Source organism: Hipposideros armiger, unplaced genomic scaffold (assembly GCF_001890085.2).
Source record: "Hipposideros armiger isolate ML-2016 unplaced genomic scaffold, ASM189008v1 scaffold_235, whole genome shotgun sequence".
Taxonomy (NCBI): domain Eukaryota; kingdom Metazoa; phylum Chordata; class Mammalia; order Chiroptera; family Hipposideridae; genus Hipposideros; species Hipposideros armiger.
In genome coordinates, this window is record NW_017731585.1 from 1121040 (window position 1) to 1143499 (window position 22460).

General features: G+C 36.9%; 1 protein-coding gene across 1 annotated transcript in view; it reads left to right on the plus strand.

The window, feature by feature from the left end:
* The window catches only part of PARG (poly(ADP-ribose) glycohydrolase), a 145680-nt gene that overhangs the window by 93493 nt on the left and 29727 nt on the right, over positions 1–22460 (plus strand). The window contains 3 exon segments of the mRNA XM_019655059.1: positions 4701–4848; positions 19443–19521; positions 21009–21117. Coding sequence (XP_019510604.1) covers positions 4701–4848; positions 19443–19521; positions 21009–21117 — 336 coding nt within the window.

Here is a 22460-nt window from a genome sequence, read left to right on the forward strand (position 1 = left end):
CTCCATACTGATTTCCATAATGGCTGCACCAATCTGCAGTCCCACCAACAGTGCACCAGGGTTCCCTTTTCTCCACAGCCTCGCCAGCACTTGTTGTTTGTTTAAAACAATAATTTTTAATCACAGTTAAAATTTGTTTCAGGAGAACATCACTTTTCCCCACAATACCATCTTGATGACGTTCTTTCCTACATTAAAGTCTTTGATTAGCTGAGGGAGTCTTAATTCATATGAAATCAACAAAGCTCCTTACTGCTCGTTAGCACTGCAGGAATGCTGGCTTTTTGTTACAGTACAATTCAACAAGGGGTTATTTAACAACATTCAAGGCTAAGATTCCCACACTTCCCTGGAATATATTATAGATGAAGGGTGAAGCCTTGCTAGATTAAAAGAATACCATGCAGGCTTCCATTAATTGTTCTCCCTCCTTGGCCATGCATTCCCAGGAAATCAGGGAATATTGTATTGCAGGGCCACAAAGCTCCCTGTGCAGCGTATAAATTACATGATGCTGAATGGCAGTAACAACAAAATCTCTCTAAGGAGTGTTATCATTTCTCTCTCTTCATCAAGTTATAATTCAGAAGCTGAGTAATCTAAACAAGTAACTTTAAAGTAAAGTGAGTTGAAAAATGACTGGCTAAAAATAAAGAGCTCACATGCTTGTTTTCATGTATTGGAACAGGTTTCTCACCTGTAATAGCCTTTTATTAAGAACTTTTTTAAGTAGTAGAAACTTTGATTTTCTAAAACACTCCTGCTTTGAGAGGCGTATTTAATTTAGTGTATTTATTTCTATGCATACCTTTCAAGTAATAAATGTTGGCCTTTTATTCAAAAAATGAACAATAACATGCATCCTGAATGTATTTCATTTATTTTTACCAAGTAGTACATAAGTTGGATATAGCTTATCTTTCTATTTTGGCTGTGTACCTCGTTCTGGTAAAAATTAAGTTTAGTTGATCGCAAACATTTGTTTCTCATTTGTATTTATAATGCAATCATTATACTTAGCCAGTCTCTCAGTTTTCAAATGCTGTCCATTTTCTTTCTTTGCTGGGTCTCTCTTTCCTTCACTCTCTTTCCCACTCACCTCTCTGAGGCCCTGGAAGTATTGTATAAACTATTCAGTAGTCACCTAACCAGCCTCTCTGCTTTTAATTTCATACTTTTCCAGGTCGTTCTTTAAACTCGAGCCTGAATTATCTTCCTAAAACACAGGTCCTTTATTGTTACTTTTCTCCTAGAATCTTTCCCCAAACCTTAAGAAAAAATTTCCTGGACCCCAGACCACGTCATCACCAGTTGTAACCCTCCACATACCCTACATTGCAGACAGGCATGAGGAATCTGCTATGACTCGCCTCAGACAGCTCTTCACATTTGGTTTTCCCTATGTCCTCGTGCAGCTATTTTCTCAGCCTGAATGTCAGCAAAATCCAGATTGAATGACACATCCTCTTGTAAGGCTCCCCTTGCTCTAATTGTAGTTAATTGTTTTATTTGGGCAGTATCAAAAAAATACTAATAAATCCTTAAATAATCATCTTATCATTCTGCTTATGTGCCTCACTCCTATCTAGATTGTAAATGCTGTGAAGCCAGGAACCATGTCTTACTCTTCTTTGTGTCCAATGGTTCCTAGCACAAGATTCAGTCAATATTTGTTGAATTGAATAGTATAAGCCATAAATCACCCAGTGCGTAAAGACCTCATTATTTAGTATATAACTGATTCTGGTCAATGGATTCGTTTAACCAAAATTATTTTTCTAAATAAGCTAAAGAGTTACTCTGTTTTTTAGCATTGATTTAGTATGCCAGAATATAAACCCAAATATATATGTCTCTGTGGTAACTCATTTTAAGTCTTGTCCAGTCATAATTTTCAGTATTTTCTAAGTTCTTCTATAGTGCAAGAAGACTACTTTGCCTTCTATTCATTTCTGTCTTTTCACATATATTTTTCCATATCAAAAAAATTCATATTCTTTGTTTACTCTTTTGTAAAATAGGCTTCAGATAATATCATAATTGCTTTAGAGAACACAGACAACTTTTAAGAAACCTCATATTTGAAAATAGTCTGAAAGTATATGTGAAATAGAAATAAATTTATATACATTTATTATTCATATATGTTTATTAGATACACACACATAGGTACACATATATGTATATATTTATATATATATCTGTCCCCAGTTTTTGGCTCAGAGCTCCTAAAACCCTGGTAATTTTCTAAGTGATAAGAGCACTGGGAGCATCTTTTGTTCTAATATTTAGTCTTTGACCCTGATTTCTAACACAGAGCTCCTAAATCACTTGCAATTTGCGGGTGATAGTAATTTCTTTTGTTCTATGGAAGTAACTCTTAGTGGGCTCCCAAAGAGCTTCAGGATGGGGGATGTTCACCAGAAAGAGAAAGCCATGATTAGAAGTTTGGGACTTTGCACCCAACCACCCATCCTTGGGGAAAAGCAGAGGGACTGGAGACTGAGTTGATAATCAGTTATGCCCACATGCTATATAGCCTCCATAAAAACCCCAAAAGTACAGGGTTCAGAGAGCTTCCAGGTTGGTGAACATGTGGAGGTGCTGAGAGAGTGACTTCTGGGGAAGCCTTGTGCCCCTTCCCACATCCTTTGCCCTGTGTATCCCTTTATCTGGCTGTTCATCTGTATCCTCTATTATATCCTTTTAAATAAATCAGTAAATGTAAGTGTTACCCTGAGTTATGTGAGCTATTCTAGCAAATTATCAAACTCCAGGAGGGGGTCATGGGAACCCCACTTAGCCAGATAACTAGAAGTACAGGTAAAAACTTGGGACTTGGAATTGGCATCTCAAGTCAGGCAGTCTTGTGGGACTGAGCCCTTAACCTGTGGAATCTGATGTTAACTCCAGGTAGATTGTGTCAGAGCTGAATTGAATTATAGGGCTTGAATTGAATTGCTCAATGTGTGGAAAACCCACACATCTGGTGTCAGAAATTTTGTGAGTTTGATAGTAATGTGAAATTAAAGGAGAGACCCAGGAATGTATTTTTCCTACACAGTATACATAAGCCTCTTTTATATTACTTACTAAATTCTGTTTTCTGGTGTGTATGACTATGTATGTACACAGTTGTGTAGATGTGTGTGATCTAACTCCTCAAATAGAATAATCTAAGGCAATGTTAGAAACCATTCCTTACATATTTCCCCATGATACCTAGCATAGTGTTGGAAGCTTGGTAAGGTGCTTATTAAGTTTAAGACAAACAAATAATGATGGAAGGCTGAGTTGGCTTTCTCTTGAGGGTTGTGTAACTCGTTATTGTTAATAGGAGCTTGGGGATCCCATCTGAGTACTGCACACAAAGCTTATGTATAGTTTTAAACTAAATTGGAAGTATTAATTTAGTTGAATCTTTATTGTTAAACTAGGTTTCCTGTCTTCATTTTTTTTCCCTTAGGTATTTTTCTTTTTTTAAAGGTTTTTTATTGGAGAATTGGGGGAGGGAAACAGTATTGGGGAATTGGGGAAGGGGATCAGCCAAGTTGTTGTTCTTCAGTCTTCGTTGTGGAGGGCGCCAGTCGCCATCTGGCTTCCTCGTCAGCAGCTCGTGGCCTCTAAGCTCAAGGTGCTGTGTTCAATCTTAGTTGCGGGTGGGCATAGCCACCATTCCATGCGGGAGTCCAACCAGCAACCTTGTCGTTAAGAGCGTACACTCTATCCACTGAGCCATCTGGGCGGCAGCTCAGCTCAAGTTGCCGAGTTCAGTCTTAGTTGCGGGTGGGCATAGCCACCATCCTATGCGGGAGTTGAACCTGGCAGCCTTGTTGTTAAGAACGCACACCCTATCCACTGAGCCATCCAGGTGGCCGCTCAGCTCAAGGTGCTGAGTTCAGTCTTAGTTGAGGGGGGCGTAGCCCACCATCAAACACGCAATCTTGTTACACCAGCTGAGCCATCCTGCCAGTGGCAGCTCAGCGACAGCTCAGCTCGGGCGCAGCGTCACTGGCCCATGTGGGAATTGAACTGGCGGCCCTGTTGCTCAGAGCTCGTGCTCTTAAGCCAACTCTTAACCAACTGAGCCATTTGGCCAGACCTTTAGGTATATTTTTTAAAAAGTAATTTGTAATGTTCATTCAGTTGGAAGTTCGCAATTTTGTTTAGCAGGACTTAATTTCCATCCCTTTATTCTTCCACAAAAGAAAAAGGTTACTCAAAAAAGATCAATTACGAAACTTTACAGTTCTTTCTTTTTAAGGACAAGTGTTTGATTGCCATATTATATAAGAAAGGTATAATTATATTAAAGCCTATGAAATGTATAAATGGAAATTGAGTAGTGAATGGTGGTGAAAGTATCTTAAAACCTTTCCAGATAAAACCTCCCTTGCTTTGTGTTCCTTAGAGCGTAAATAAGGTTTTTAAACAAAAGTTCACGTAATTACATTGTCTTTTGCCTAAAAGCTCCATTTTCTAAGGTTTTTGGGATCCAAAGAAATATGCAGAGATGTTAACTGTTAACTGCAGTGAGATGGAAAGAGTGCGATCAACCACAATCTCTTCTCTCTAAGAAGATTACTAATTTGGGGATTGATTTATATGGGAAAGGAAGGAAGACTAGAAATAGTGTACTTTTTGATCATGTATCTAGGTATTTTTAGATCATCATTTAATGTGCACGTTTTCCCATTTAGGTGGATTTTGCAAACCGTTTTGTTGGAGGTGGTGTAACCAGTGCAGGACTTGTGCAAGAAGAAATTCGCTTTTTGATCAACCCTGAGTTGATTGTTTCACGGCTCTTTACTGAGGTGCTGGATCACAATGAATGTCTTATCATCACAGGTTAGTTTGGGAAAGCTGGACAATGGGGTAGTTGTTCCCATCTATGAATATCTGTCATAAAGACTAGAGGCCACCCAGATAAACTTTTCTCTGCCATGGGCATTGGTCTCAATATTTTTACTCATTAATTTGTACTTGTTTTTTTGAAATTGTTACACAATTGACCCTTGAACAGCTGACATCTCCCCCCATGCAATCAAAAATCCACATATTATTATTATTATTTTTTTTTAATTGGGGAATTGGGGGAGGGGAACAGCATTGGGGAATCAGGGAAGGGGAACAGACAAGTTGCTGTCCTTTTGTTCTTCAGTCTAGTTGTGGAGGATGTCGCTTCACTGGCCCATGTTGGTATTATCATTGTGCTTTTCCCGGGTGAGGCAGATTGGTCGCCGGCCTCTGGACGGCTGTTCACGGAGGCTTTTGGCAGCTCATGCAGGCTGCCGGCCACTCACGGTAGCTTACGGCAGCCCACTGCAGCACGGGCTACAGCCTACAGCGACTCACGGCAGCCCAGCTCCAGGTCAAGCTGTTGTTCACCATCTTAGCTGTAGAGGGCAGTGTCACTAGCCTTCATGTGGGATCCGAACCAGGGCCCTGCTGCTCAGAGCTGGTGTCCCAAGCCAGCTCTTAACCAACGCGCCACTCAGCCGGCCCCCACATATTATTTTTGACCCCCCACAAACTTAAGTTGTCCTTTGTTATTAGTTCCAAAGCCCCTGCTAATACCAAAATCCACAGATGCTCAAGTCCCTGTGTAAAAAGGTGTAGATCATGTATACGGTTGGCCCTCTGCATTCGTGGACTCCCAAATGTTAATAAAAAACAGTACAGGTATTTGGAAAAAATTCACATATAAGTGGATCTATGCAGTTCAAACCTGTGTTTTCAAGGGTCAACTGTAGTTTTATTTTCCTAATCTTGAGTAAGACATTTTATCCCCACCTTTTTTTTCCCCAGCATCTTTATCTGAGGAACAGGGATAAAAACTATTAGGTTGTTGGAAAAGTCATGACACATTTTTGCAATGAAAAACATAGAAAAAAAACATCATGACTTTTCCGACAACCCAATATTTAATTCTTCTTCATTTTGAATTTATATGATACAATGGTCTTAAAAAGAAGATAGTGATGTGTCTTTGAGCATTGTTATTCCTCCATTACATTTCTAAAGTGATTTATTGTACTTCAATATGAAGACACTATATAAATGTAAAAATAAAAGGCACAGTTACAGCATTTGGAAAGAGTCAGTACAACAATGAGCTTTAAAGAAAGAAATAAAGTAGTAACTTTATGGTTACCCTAATTTCTAATACTAAGAGATAAAGTGTGATTATCTTAGTGCCTCTCCTTGATTTAAGTTAATGTAGGAGGAGAAGAAAGGGAAATACCGTGAAATTTATATTTGAGGCCTATCATTGAGATTTAATTTTTTTTCTTTATTTAAGTTTCTTTGGATTGAGATACCACTATGTCACAGTATTTTCTTGTGAATGAGCTACAAAAAATTAATGATTAATTCATAGCTGTTAAGAAGCTCTTAATCAGCTGCCTTAAATAAGTTAAGCCTTTAATTCAAGTACTTAAATTACCTTCCCAAATAAAAGCCATAATCACTCATCAGTTGCTAATACCTTTTTCTTTCTGCAAAAGAGGATTTCTTATTTCCTTTTTGAATCTATTGCTGCTTTGAGATTAGTGTAGGAGACTAAACATTCAGCTGGGTTGGAGAATTTGGTTAATTGTTATTCCTAAAGATTACAATGGGAGAAAAAACATCCCCTATGAGTGATATCAAATGTATATTCAACTAATTCACCTCCAAAGAGTTACATGAAGGAACTGAAGACCCTTGAGGTCTCATCTTGAAGCCACACTCTGCCTCAGATACATTTGTAGGCAACCTTCAGGAGAGTATCTAAATTTGGTTTTTTATGTTTTGCTTTCAAGATTCTCTCTTTGTCTCTTTCAGCAGCTGATTATGATGTGCTTAGGTTTGAATCTCTTTGACTTTATCCTATTTAGAGGTCATGAATGTTTAGATAAATTTGGTAAATTTTTCACCATTATTTCTTCAAATATTCTTTCTGTCTCTTTCTCTCCTCTCCTTCTGGGACTTCCATTATGCATATGTTGATACATTTGGTAGTGTCCCACTGACCTGTGAAGCTTTGTTCATTTATCTTTGTCCTTTACCTTTTCTGTTCCTCAGACTAGATAATTTCAAATTCACTAATTCTTTCTGCTCTAAATTGCTTCTGAATTCCTCCAGTGAAATTTTTGTTCAGTTATTATACTTTTCAACTCCAGAATTTCTGTTTGGTTAGTTCCTTTTTTTAAGAATTTCTGTCTTTTTGTTGGGGCTGGCCGAGTTGCTCAGTTGGTTAAGAGCGCGAGCTCTGAGCAATGGAGTCGCCAGTTGAATTCCCACATGGGCCAGGTAGCTGCGCCCGAGCTGAGCTGCTGCCCAGCTGCCAACAGAGTTGGCAGGATGGCTCGGCTGGTGAGAGCACGTGCTCCTAACAACAAGGTTGCTGGTTCAACTCTCACATGGGATGGTGGGCTACACCCACCCACAACTAAGATTGAACACAGCACCTTGAGCTGAGCCGCCGTGAGCTACCGATGAGCGGCCAGATGGTGACTGGACTTGGAGCTGAACTAGTTGCATCCTCCACAACTAAGATTGAAGGACAACAACTTGGCTGTTCCCCTTTCCCAATTCCCCAACACTGTTCCCCTTCCCCAATTGCCCAATAAAATCTTTAAAAAAAAAAATTTTTCTTTTTGTTAAGAGTCTGTTTGTGAGGCATTATTCTCATACTTTTATTTAGTTCTGTAGATATAATTTCCTTTAGTTCTTTGAACATATTTAAAATAGTTGATTTAAAGCCTTTGTTTAGTAAGTTCAACATCTGGGCTCCTCAGGGATAATTATTACTTTGACTACCTTTTTTTTCTGAGAATGGGCTCTACTTTCTCGGTTCTTTGCATGTCTCAACTTTTTGTTGAAAACTGGATCCATTTTAAATAATGTGGCAACTCTCGAAATCAGAGTTTTGCTTCCCCCAGAGTTTGTTTTTGATGCTGCTTGTTGTTGGTTTAGTGACTTTCCTAAACTAATTCTGTAAAGTCTGTATTCTTTTTTGTGTGATCACTAAAGTCTCTGCTTGTTTAGACTAGTGGTCAGCTGATGATTGGACAGGGATTTCCTTAAGTGCCTAGAACCAGTAAGTCTCTCAGTCTTTGCCAAAGGGCTCTGTGTGTTATTGGGGCTCACCTACAACATTCCACCAAGCAGTTGACACTTCACTTCCTGCTTTCACAGAGCCCCAAGATCAAAGAGAGAGGAGATCTTAGTGCCTTCTCAGTTCTTTTGTTGAGCATGTGCACAGCCATGGGCATGTGTGTAGCCTTCTACATTCCTGGAGATACTTCGAACTTTTCCAAGTCCTTTATGGACATCTCATTCCTCAGCTTTTCCTTTGAAACTTTTTGGTTAGCCTGTTGGTTTCCCCAACCATTAACTGCTGCCTCAGACAGCCACACTGTTACACAATTGCCTATAATTGTTTTCAACAAACACCCCTGGAGATTAGCCTTTTTGCACGGGGCAAGCTCCAAGTCAGGTCAAATAAAGATAGCCTTGCTGGTGGAGTCTTCCTGAGAATCACCGGATAGGTCATATGGTAACAGTTCTCTGAGAATGGGACTCTGGAGGAGCTTCAGCCCTTTTCTACCGCCTCTGGTGGCTACCAGGCTCCTGGTTTTCACTGTGATTACAGGCTGTTGGTTTTTTAAAGGCTACTGCAGAGCTTGGGAGAGCGGAATAGGAACAGGGCAAGTTAAAAACACCACAAAACTCACTCTTTTTAGCAAGATTCAGTCATTTTTCCTTTAATAATTATCCCTTGAACTGCTGCAAGCCTTTGGTTAACTCCCACAGTTCAGAAAAAGTTGAGTCTCACAATTTACCAGTGTTCTTCTTGCTTTTAGAAAGGAGAGAATTTTTAGAGGTTTTTACCCCATCATTTTTGCTGATGTGTCCTTATCGTTCATAAGTACTTGTTGGTTAAAAGGCGTTCAACAAGTTATCTTACATCATTTAGATATCCTATGTTATTTTTATAATATCATTGTGAGTCTGCTGTTTTGATGTGGTAAGGCAAAAAAATATCAATGGTTAAATGTCTGAGTTTATGTAGGAAATTAAGAATGGAACCTCAGCAAAGGAATTGCTTCTTGGATAGAGGTTGTGATCCAAATTGTACTGAAATGGAAAGATAGAATGCTTTTATTCTCAGTGTTGTCTCAACTCACATATTGGTTTAGCTATATTCATTTGTTGTTTGTTTGTTATATATACAGATACAGAGAACACAGTTGGAAGGTATGCGGGAAGAAGAGAATACAGGAATTACAGAACAAAAAATTAAACTGTCATAAATCCATTGTTAGGCAAATAAATGATTTGAGTATTGGCCTCATACTGTTTTAGAGAGCTCTGCAGGTATGGAATGTGACTGTCTCCAGCATTTAGGTGTATCAAATAATACTTTAAAAGAATCTAGCAGATAAGCTAGATTTGAACTAAAGACTCAGAACAAAATATTCCATCAATTTTTGAGATGAATTTATAGTTGACCCTTGAACAACATAGGTGTGAAGTACACAGGTCTACTTATACAAGTACATGGATTTTTAAAAAATAAATATATGGGAAAAATTTTTTGGAGTTGTTTTTTTTATTACTGTGAAGCATTTGTATCAATTACACTAAGCAACCATGAAACAATTATATTGCTGCTTCTTTATTACCAGTGCATGAATTGTTCTACTTTTTTCATATTTTCATTTTTTATTCTAGTGTTAGTATTACATATAACATCTACAGTGTTTTGTATCATAAAAGACAACATGATATAGGTACTGACAGACAGACAATTCATTTTGTAAACAGACAATGTAAACTTATGGTATCAGTAAATATAGTGTAGTATTGTAAATGTATTTTCTCATGATTTTCTTAATAACATTTTCTTTTCTCCAGCTTACTTTATTATAAGAATACAGTATATAATACATATAACATATAAAGTATGTGTTAATGTTTATGTTATCAGTAAGGCTTCGGTTCACATTTTTGGGGAGTCAAGTTATACATGGGTTTTCAATTATGTAGGAGGGTCCCTTTAACCCCCATGTTGTTCAAGGGTCAGCTGTACATCATTGAAATAAAAATGTTGATAGAAGAATGCTGGGCATTTAAACACAAAGCTATTATAATTTATCCATTTCCTTCATTTCTCTTGTACTAGGAAAGGAGTAAGTCTCTTGTCATCTATCATTAATGTTGCTGTAAGTAAAGGATGTAATTTCCCTGTAAAAGGAAAACATTAGAATTTTTTTCTTTTTTTAAAGACAGTTTGTCCCCAGTCTAAAAAGGATCATCACTCTAGAGTTATGTCTGGTCTCTAACTTACCTGCAGGCATCATAAAATGAATGGAAAATTGCAGATCCGTGACTCACCTTCACATCCATAATTACCTCAGGCTAAGGACATCTGGGGTGACTTTTAACTCAGCATTTTCCCCCCACATCCACTTAACTCTATTATAGAGCCTCCTAATTAATATCTGTGATGTGATGTTCCCTTAATGGAAATGGCCATTTCATCATCTATTTGATGTTGGATTTCTGCCATCTCCCTTCTTAGGAGACTTTTAACCATGCACTGCAATCTATCTGCCTGATCAATTCCATTCCTTCAATGATTCATCTAGGCTCAGTGAGCTAATGGCTGTGACTGTGCTGCCTGAATCTGTAGAAGAGTTTGAGAAATTGGAAATAAATTAAATTTATCATCATTGTGGGGCATCTGGTTGGTATCAGACTTTTAATGAATATGAAACAGGTCATGCAAACAGGCAAATACTTTCATCCAGACAGTGTTATCCTTCTGTTTGCTATGACCCTCTCTGGGGCAGCCATGAGTTAAAACATTTCAGTAAGTATAGATAGAGGGGAGAATTAAAACTCCAGTCTTCCCTTTTCTTTTTTCCTTTTTTCCCTCTCGTGTTACTCAACATCTAGCAGCAAATAGCTTCCATACCAAAGAGTTTTACTGTGGTTATGGGCGATCGTTTTGTTGATTCTGTGTGGTGAACACATGAAGTAAATGCCTAGACATGACACTTACAGAGCAGAATGTTAGTCCATTTAACATAAAGCCTGCACTCTAGTAAATCTGATTGTTCCAGACATCATAGATCCTTATACCTTTGTGAGTGTCAGCAGAACTGATAGAAAGGACAAAAGTGGATACCATTGCTTGGAGTACTGGTGCTTTTTATACGTGTAGCATAACAACACTAGAGATACCCATTGCTACAAAAACAGCCCTTTGCTAATTTATATAACACTAAGTCATAGGGAAAGATCCATATTCAGTTGGAGTTTGGCTTTTCTTAATTTTTATTAATCATGGAAATGAAAGGCAAGAGTGTTTTATCTGCTGCATAATCATCACTATATGAGTGGTACTAATAAAAGCAGGGTAGGTGGTTTTCATATGAACCTTCTTTCCACAACCCAATGATAAGTAGAATGTTTTTCAAAATCTCCAAATATTTTTCCTGTGTTCGTCACAAACATTCATTACTAGTAAGAGAAAATAAGAATGTTTCTAACTGCTATATCTAAAAACTCATAAAGGTGTCATGAACTCTTAGAAAGATTTCAATGGGTTCCTTCTATTGATAATTTTGTACTTAAGTGAAGGTTTGCCTTTGAACATGAAGTTTTATAGGCTGTCCCGAGAGAACTATCATAAAGATCATTCAGCCTCTGACTCTTGTTTGCCGTTAACAGTTTCCCCTTGCATTTTCATCATAGCTTATCAATAAATTTGAATTTAAAACGTTAACGGTATCTGTTTTTTCAGAACAGTTGACATAATTTTGAAAGATGTCTACTTAGAAAACCCAGGATTTAATTTGTGTAGAGCAGAAGCATCTGTATGTGATTTTTATTTCCAATAACTAAAGGAAATAAATCTAACCTTGTTTGTCTTAGGAAAGAAGACTGAAACCATCTTAACTTGAAATAGAAATATGATAATTGATATTTATATTTTTCAACTACTTCCTTTTTAAAAGACAGAACAGGTGTTTGTTTTCATAGTTAAGAGATGAGAGTCGGCAGGGTTTTTTGTTTGTTTGCTTGTTTATAAACAGGAAAAAGGCTTGGCCATTGCAGGGCAGAAGATAGAAAAGAACAAGATTTTTCCAGGGTGTCTATTGCCAGTCAGGCCAGTAGACCAGGTTGCTTTTAAACCCCACATACCTGGAATCATATATGTTTAGTTTCTCTACCGCCTTACAAAGTGAAGTCTATTGACAGAAATACTAACTGCTTTATGACTTTGAAGGATTTTAAACTCATCTTATTTGGTTTTCCAAGCAATTCTATGAGGTAAACAAGCATTACTAACAAGCCTAAATTTTAGATGACAAAATGAAGTCCAAGGAGATTTCATTACTTAGGTTTCACTGAGGGTTTCTCATACTTCCTAATCTTAGTGTGTGCTCTTTGTAAATGGGAATTTTCTATATGTGTCAATTATATAGTGCTTTCGATTATTTAGTGTTTCTGGAGTCATTATTTTAACCTCAGTTAGTACAATATTCTTCCTAGTTTTCTCATTAATTATTATGTTTATATGGCAAGTACTTGCTCAACTGCGTCTATATTCTTGCATTACAAGATGCTAATGTAGACACAATGTTAATGATTTATAATCCCCTCGAGAAGCTAACAGTCTAGTGAGGGAATTGGGTTGCATTTTTTAACTGCTTTATTGAGGTATAATTGACATAAAGTAAACTTTTCAAGTGTACTATTAAGTAAGTTTTAACATACAACTATACTCATGAAACCACCTTTTGCCTATGTCTTAATTGGGTTGTTTGACTTTTAATTGTTGAGTTTTGAAAGTGCTTTATATACTTTGGAAACATGTCCTTTATCAGATGTATGTGGTGTGTCTTATCATTATCTTAACAGTGACTTTTGAAGATCAGAAGTTTCCAATTTTGGAGTTTACTTTATTGTTCCTTTTGGTTTTGTTTTTTCTGTTTTGATTACTGTCGCTTCATAATGATTCATGAAATCAGTTAGTGTGAGCCCTCCAACTTTGTTCTTCTTCAGAGTTGTTTTGGTGAATTTTAGAATCAGTTTGGTAATATCTGCAAAAGAGCTTGCGGGAATTTTAAGAGTGCTTTGAGTCTATAGAATCAATTTAGGGAGAATTTATATTTTAATAATATTTAGTCTTTGACACATGGATATTTCTCTGTATGTTTAGGTCTTCTTTAATTTCTGTCAGTAATATTTTATACTTTTCTTTTTTTCTTTTTTAAGATTTTATTGGGGAAAGGGGAACAGCGTTGGGGAATCGGGGAAGGGGAACAGACAGGTAGACAAATTGCTGTTTTAGTTCTTCAGTCTAGTTGTGGAGGACGTCACTGCACTGGCCCATGTTGGTATGATCATTGTGCTCTTCCCAGGTGAGGCAATCGGTCGCCGGTCATTGGTCGGCCACTCACAGTGGCTCCCGGTAGCTCACACCGGCTGCCAGCCATTCTCGGTAGCTCACGGCAGCCCACTGCAGCCCCGCTGCAGCCTACGCCATCGCCGGCGACTCACAGCAGCCCAGCTCCAGGTCGAGCTGTTGTTCAGCATCTTAGCTGTAGAGGGCGGGTGTCCTGGGCCTCATATGTGGGATCTGAACCGCAGCCCTGTTGCTCAGAGCTGGTGCTCCCAAGCGAGCTCTTAACCAGCTGATCCACTCTGCCGGCCCTATTTTATACTTTTCATTGTATACTTTTACATATTCTCAGATTTATCCTCTGTAAGTATTTCATATTTTTGTTGCTATTATAAATGTGTTTTTAAAATCTCTGTTTCTGATTGTTCATTGCTACTGTATAGAAATGTAATCAATTTTCAGATTTCAATTTAATATGTCAAGTGCTCTAGTGATATTAAATGCAGAACACTGTGGAGCACAGAGAAGGAACAACCAGCTCTGCTTATGGTGTCACAGAAGGCTCACACAAGAAACAACATGAATTTTGTAGTTATTTTCTTGATTTGTGGCTGAGTATAGGATTGAGGTATAAATTATTTTCAATTTTTGAGAAATTATTTTTATGAAGTGGTGTGCTAATACGTTAGAAACTAGTATTGAGTTTAAATCTTTGAAGTTTTATTTATTGTTTAGTCATATATAAAATATATGTATTTTAATATAGTGTTTCAAATAGTATTTTTATAGCTTTATTTAATATTTATATTGTACATATATTTTTGTATTTGTGTGTATGCAAAATTTCAGATTTACAGAGAAGTTGCAAGAATAATACAAGGAATTTCCATATAATCTTCACCCAGCTTCACCAGTTTACATTTCTTCCCCACCTGCTTATCATTCTATATTTTCTTTTTCTGAACTGTCTAAGAGTACATTGGAGACATTGTGCCCTTTTACCCCAAACATTTTGTTCTATTTTTCTTAAGAACGAGGACATTCTCCTTCGTCAGTACAGCACAGTCATCAAAATTAGGAAATTTAACATTGATAAAGTACCATTAGCTAATCCCTAGATGATATTCTAATTTTGTCAGTTATCCTAATTATATCTTTCGTAGCTTTCTCTCCCCCTGCCCCCACCCCCCTCCCCGCAAGTTTACAAGCCAATCCAGAATCACACCTTGAATATAGTTGTCATGTATCCTTTACACTGGTACAGTTTCTCAACCTTTCCTTGTGTTTGTTCACCTTGATATTTTTAAAGTACAAATATATAAGCCAATTACTTGGTAGAATGTTCATTATTTTGCAGTTTGCCTACTTTTTTTTCATAACTAGATTCAATTTATTCATTTTGGTAGGAATCCGTCTGAAGTGACGTGTCTTACTCAGTGTATCTTTTGAGGAGAAAAGTAATACCAGTTTGTCCCAATATTTGTGATACTGGGTGTTATAACTTGGTTAAGGTAGGAACTGCCAGATTTCTCCACTGTCAAATTACTCTTTTTGTCTTTGTAATTAATCTGTAATCATGTGATTTGTATATTTTGAAGCTGTAAATATCCTGTCCCCGTCAGACTTGCACCCACTAATTTTAAGCAGCCCTTGATAGTTTCTTTGACTTCATCATTCCTTTTACATTTAGTAGTTGACACACTACTATAACCATTTTTCCCTTTTCCCTCATTTATATGTATTTGTTTATAAATATTTGTATAGTTATAGGATTCTTGTTTTATTCAGTGGGTTATAATCCATTACTATCTATTTTGATGCTAAATTGTCCTAGATTTGGTCAATGAGAGCCCCTTCAAGGTAGCTATTATGTCCCTTAGAATGTGCCATCCTTTTTTTTTAAAAAAGATTTTATTGGGGAATTAAAAGGGAACAGCATTGGGGAGTCGGGTAAGGGGAACAGACAAGTTGCTGTCCTTTTGTTCTTCAGTCTAGTTGTGGAGGACGTCGCTTCACTGGCCCACGTTGGTATTGTGATCGTTGCACTTTTCCCGGGTGAAGCAGTCGGTCACCAGCCATTGGACAGCCACTCATGGCAGCTCACGGTTGCTCACGCTGGCTGCCAGCCATTCACGGTAGCTCACGGCAGCCCACTGCCACAGGGGTTGCAGCCTACACCGTCGCCGGCGACTCACAGCAGCCCAGCTCCAGGTTGAGCTGTTGTTCAACATCTTAGCTGTAGAGGGCGCAGCATCACTGGCCCTCATGTGGGATCCAAACCAGGGCCCTTCTTGCACAGAGCTGGTGTCCCAAGCCAACTCTTAACCAACGCGCCACTCGGCCGGCCTGGGGGACATGCATTTTCAATTTCTGTTGGGTGTAATTTCTGGGTTACAGAGTAGATGTATGTTTAATTTTATAAGAAATTGCGAAACCATTTTTCAGAATTATTGTTCGTTTTATGCTCTACCAGCAATATATGAGAATTCCACTTGTTCTACATCCTTGTCAACATTTAATGTCATTTTTTTAAATTTTAGCTGCTCTGTTGGGTATGTAGTGGTAGCTCATAGTGCTTATAATTTACATTTCTGTGGTGACTAGTGATGTTAAGCAGTATTTCATGTAGGCATTAGCCAATTATTTATCTGTCTCTGTGAAGTTTATGTTCAAGTCTTTTGCCCATTAAATAGGGTTGTTTGTTTTTATTATTGACTTACAGGAATTCTTCAGATATTCTGAACACAAATTTTTGTCAAATACTTGTATTCAGAATATTTTTTCCTCCAGCCTTGCCTAAACATTTTCCTTACTGTTTTAATATTAATCTAGTTTTTAAAAAAAATTGTATTGAGGCAACTATTCTCTTTATCCTGTCTAAGAAATCTTTCCCTACTCTAATATCATTAAGCCATTCTCCTATATTTTCTTTAGAAGTCTTATAGTTTTAGGTTTTATGTTTATCTCAAAATATGTTTCATTCATAATGTGAGGTAGCAGTTGAAGGTTATGTTTTTTTCATTTTTTTAAAATATAAGTATCTACTTGTTCCAGCAACATTTTTGGAAGGACTATTCTTTTCCCAATAGATTTTTAGCACTTTTTGGTGAAAAGTCAATTGCTTGTGCAAGTGCGGATTTACCTATTCTATTTCTTTCCATTGATCTATTGGTTTTTCCTTAGGCCAAGACCAAGTATAGTTGACCCTTCAACAATATGGGTTTGAACTGCATGGGTCCACTTGTTCAAGGGTCAACTGTAAATGTTGAATCCTCCAATTTTTTTTCTTTTTTTGGAAAATGTTTAGGCTATTCTACATTATTTGCATTTCCATGAATTTTAGAATCATTTTCTGAATTACTATTTTTAAAAGTCTACTAAGATTATCAACAAGATTGAGGAAAACTGATATTATAACAGTTTTGAGTCTTCTAATCCCTGAACATAGTCTATCACTCCATTTAATTAGATCTTCTTTACTTTTTCTTGATGGTGTCTTCTACATCTTTTGTTACATTTTTTGATGCTATGATTTTTTTAAAAGTTTTATTTTCCCACTGTTTGCTGCTAGTATATAGATATACCTTTGATCGTACTACATTTACTTACAAGCTTTTCTTTCTTTTCTCTTCTTCCCTTCCTTCCCCCACTCCCTCCCCCATCCTCCTTTCTTTGTTAGTGATTCCTTAGGATTTGCTACATAAGTAATCATGACATCTGCAAATAGCGACAGTCTTACTTTTTTACACTCTTTATGACATTTCTTTTCTTGCCTTATTGCAGTGGCTTGGACCTTCATTTCACTACAGTGTTGAATAGAAATGATGAGAGTGGTAATCTTTGCATTGATCTGTTTAAAAAGAGACAACAGGCCCAAAATGGAGTCAGTTGTGCTGAGTCCACATCACCAAACTGAGATTTAATACCTAACTTAATTACAGTTTCAGCCTCCCCCAGTAATGGAATCTTAAACCAGTCAATCTGGAATTACCTGGTCAGCACTAGTGAGGTAGTCTGCCTGATAGACCTCTGCTGTCCCCTAAAAGAAGGTGACCTTGCCTGAAACAATCTGCTCTTTGCTTTTATAACTTCCTTGTCCTGTTCCCTTCTGTCTATAAAAAGTCTTTCATTTTGTATAGCTCTTCTGAGCTCCTTTCTGTCTGCCAAGTGGGATGCTGCCCAATCCATGAATCATTGAATAAAGCCAATAAGATCCTTAAAATTTACTCTACTGAATTTTGTTTTTTAACAGATCTTAGGTGGAATATTTTTACCATTGAATATGAAGTTAGTTGTAAGTTTTTAGGTAGTGATCTTAAATAAGATTGAGGAAGTTCCTTTTTATTCTCAGTTTTGCTGAGTTTTAATCATGAATGTTAGTTGAATTTTATCTTTCTTGCAACTTTTGATATAAATATGTGGGGTTCTTTAATCTGTTAATAGATGAATTTCATTAATTCTTCAAATGTTCTACCAAAATAAAAGTACAATTGTTATGTCTTTTGATGAATTGACCTTTTTATCATTATGAAATGTTCCTCTTTATCTTACATAATACTCTCTGACTTGAAGTCAGTTTTATCCAGTATTAATATACTGTGCCCATTTTCTTATAATTAGTGTTTTCATATTTGTTCCCTTTTATTTATAGGCTCCTCCCTCTTTTTCTTTCCTTACCCCTTTTTTTAAATAAGCAGTCCAGCCTGTTGGTCCTGTAGAATTTTCCAGGGTCTGAATTTTCCTGATTACATCTTCACGGTGGTATTTAATACGTTTCTCTGTTCTCTGTTTATATTGATAGTTAAATATAGAGGCCATTTGTAATCTTCATCACTACGTTTATTATGCTTTGTGTATAATAGCTTCAGAGTTAAGTAAACATGTAACAAGTTAACCCAACCCCCTAAATTGAATTAATTTGGCTTTGGATAAATAACTGACAGTTTATTATTAGCATGTCATGATTTCATTTTGTATTCTTTTTATTTTTATTAAATGTGTTCTGTATTTTTATAAGTGTATATTTCCTCAAACACTGTATTCTAGAATCATTTCCCCCTTCATATTAAGTCTTTGTCCTAAATATTTTCAATACTGGACCTTTATTATATGAGTAGTCATTTGTTAACAAGTACAGCTGCCTGAAATAGTCAGTCTGCTTACATTTTATTTACTGGCAAAATTAGGACAATTGTACTAAAAAAAAATAATTAATCTTAGTTATCAGTGGTGTCTTGCTTCTTTGTCCTTTTTTATATACAAAGTATTATCTTGCTCAGGGTTTTCAGCTTTTCATTTTACTGGGGTTTTTTTGTTATTGTTCTTTTTTGATTCTTGAAAAGTCAGGTGATTATTGAGTTGACTGTAGGAATTGGAATGAGCTTATTTAATTAAATAGCGGAACAGTTTTGACACCATCCCTCCTGATATGTTCAGCTACAATGAATTAGAAACCTGTGTTATATGGCAAGCTTGGTACATGTTCTCATCAGATTAGTATTAATTGTGCTTTTTTCCTTCCCTTTCTTCTCATGCCATAATATCCTCGTTTTACCAAACTTTTTGGAAGTACCTTGCCTATTAATAGGCAAATCTTAGATTTAATTTTAATAAAAACTTTTTTTAGCAGGGAATGCCTTTAAAATTTATTTTTTCAGCAATACAAACTAAATATTACCATCAAATTACTGACATTGAAGACTGGACTTTTACAAAACAGTCTTTATGCATTCCTCTTAAGAGAAAGAAATGAACATGACAGGATATTTTGTTTTCTGTGTTGATTGAGACATTCAGTCACTGTATGATAAACACTGTAGTGGGTTTAGGAGGCATCATTCTTTTTCTTTATGGGAAATAAAAACATGTATTAAGACCAATGGTTTGGTTTTTTTTTTTACTGTTGTTGTTTTTTAGTTGACATTTGCCAATAAGATATTTCCAGAAGGAGGAGTGAGTTTATTAATAAAGACTTTTTTAGAAGGTGTAGCTTTTAGGAAAATATTTCTGAAAAATAATATTGGCAGATTATTTGTTTCAGGTACTGAACAGTACAGCGAATACACAGGCTATGCTGAAACGTATCGTTGGGCCCGGAGCCATGACGATGGGAGTGAAAGGTGAGTACATTACTGACTTGAGTATCGCTTGGCCAAAGCTAAGGAATGTGACCTTGTACATCCTGCCTCCCGTTACTCTTATTTCAGGAAGTTAACTGTCTTTTAAAATTCAGTATTACGGGTTCATTAGTAGTTAAAAACAGTATTACCATCGCCATATACCAAAGAGAACAGAAAATAAAAGCCAAAAGCCTAAGTCAAAAACAAGAAGGGCAGAGCTCTCTACACAGTTCTTTACCTTTCAGCTGCCGATCATAAGCAGTCAATGGAGGTTAACTTCTAAGGCCAGACTTATTTAGAATAGGTTCTAAATATAGCTGAAAGCCTTTAAACTGTATATGTAGTTTTCTTACCTTTTCTGAGAGATTAGGTAGGTGGGGGAGACCTATGTTCAGACAGTGTGCTTAATGCCTTGAAACAGTTGACAGCAGAACTTACAGTGAATTTTGCTGCTGCTATTTTTTTATTTATATTTTTACATGTTGACATCCTTGCTTCCCCACTAAGTTGGTTTACCCGAGGTAAATTTTTATAGAAATGATGCCTGAAAGCTTATGCGTACGTGCGTGCGTATGTGTGTATGTATGTGTGTTAATGAAAAAGCCATCGTGGCAGGAAGAAGCAGCTATTGCCCATGTAACCATACAAACCCGTTGTTTGTAGTAGCTCAAGTCCAGCCCCTGATCTCTTTCCCTTTGTTTTGCTTAAAATCTGTGGTTGCAGCAATTGTCTGTGTAGATGTTTAACTCCTGATCATTCTTTTTAATCTAACATGAAGGTTTTATTGCTGTTCTTCATTGTAGAAAGTTGCTTGGCATATCAATATGTGCAAGTTGGTAAGAGATGAAATCCTTGGAATTTCATGTTGCCAAAATCATCTCACCCAGTCCTTCCTATTTCCACAGGCAATGTGTTATTTCTGCTCTGCTGTCTTTGTCTTTTTAAAAACAATTTCACACAGTCAGAATTGAGCACAGTAGGTAGAATGTTGTGCTGAGTCATTACACAGTTTTTGTAACACTTGACTTCTTGGGATTATTTCTTGGACAATATATGGTAATGCCACACACCCAGTGACCTAGAGCAAGTCTTTCAAAACAAAGGAGGAATGAGCTCGTGTTGAAATAAAAACGCCAGGTCTTTAGTATTAGGCGAACACTAAAGCGCCTCTTTTTTTTTTTTTGCCCCCAAATCCTTTAACCTCAGACTCACTGTAAATGATGTACCCATTTACAATACATCATGTTTGTTGTCTCTCCTAATTTTTCATTTTGCTACAAAGTGTATGCCTTGGAATCTAATAGAATAAAATGGTGTTTTCTGCCTTCCTGTTCAGCTGAGACCTCTAGCTATGGGTTTGTTTGTTTGTTTGTTCATTCTTAATCTTTTAACCCTGCCAAAGTCTCAGAAGTCTGACACAGGAGGCTCTCACTGTGTGAGGGCCACCCAGCCCTCCTCCACCCACCTGTCCCCTCTTCTTGCCACAGGGACGCCTGGCAGCGGCGCTGCACAGAGATTGTTGCTATCGATGCCCTTCACTTCAGACGCTACCTCGACCAGTTTGTGCCTGAGAAAATCAGACGTGAGCTTAACAAGGCCAGTAACATTATTTCTTATTTCATCTGGCCACTGTCATCTATTTACTGTCATTTTATTAACGCTGAAATTAATGCTTTCTGGTAATTCTTGCAGTGTCAGTATGTCTGCTCACAGCTCTCCTGATTTAATGTGTCTGTCAGCTTGTACAAGATGTACTTTCCATTTTGTAATTGTTTGATTACTGATGCCAGATAGACTGTTGCTTGACATGAAGCCCACACATGCATTTATCTCATCAAGTACTCTTAGCTGCTTTGGAGCATTATCAGTGTAAAACCACATAGAAATGAACGAGCCCTGAACGTTCTTTTAGACCTACCCAGTGATGTTTTCTCTGCAAGGTATGCTGTCAGGGTGAAAACAGATAAACCAGAAAAGTCAAGTTAATATTGTTCTGTTATAGGTAAGAACCATGTGTGAATTGTATATCGATTTGGTAATTTAACATGTTGTGGAATCTATGATTTTCTGTAATGCTTAATGCTGTCTACTATAATCTTTGTGTTGCAGAAATATTAAAAAGAGCCATTTCTATTGTTAGTTCAAACTACTGTTAACCATAATAAATAAACTCTATCATACAATAGAGCGCTGATACTATTCTCTAGGTTTAGGGTCTTACCAAGACAGACATTTTCTTTAGTTTCTCAGATTACTCCCACAGCCAAGAAGACTGACCCAATTCTGAAAACCACTCTTTAACTCCCACAAGTAGGATTTAGTTATGAGATTGTTTATTAAGATGATGAAGTTTGTGGTTTTACATAATTATACGTGTTCCAGTCCCTACACACAGACTTGATAATGACAGCAGACTGGGTGCACCACTGCAGGGGGTTTGGGGTGCATGTGGCATCTGCTCCCTCATCTCTGCATCTTCTCCCTGAGTCTCACCACAGGAACTGTCTTTGTGGGGCTCCTCTTCTCCCAGCCGAACTGCGTTGCCTGTCTATTATTAGGAAAATAAACAACCAGATAATCCAGAAAGGCTTTTTCTACACTTACAACTTAGTAGATACTATGAATATAATTACATTTATTATCGTATATCTCAATCTACTTGATAATCTTATTGTTGGACATCTTTTGTTATAAATAATTTATTAGGTTATTTTACTGTTTAGCATTCTCAAAGGAATCTCTCAAAAAGTTTGAAGAGGGAATGAATCGTTTTTCAAAGTTGAACTTATGTAATAGATATTCAGTTTATCTTTTTAAAAAAGCAATTCCACTATCCAGAAAGACTGTTCTTTGGTATATCAACAGTTATAATTTTTCTCTTTCACCTGAGTCTGAAAGTCAGAGATTTGCCAGAAGAATACCTTTTATTATATTAGGTA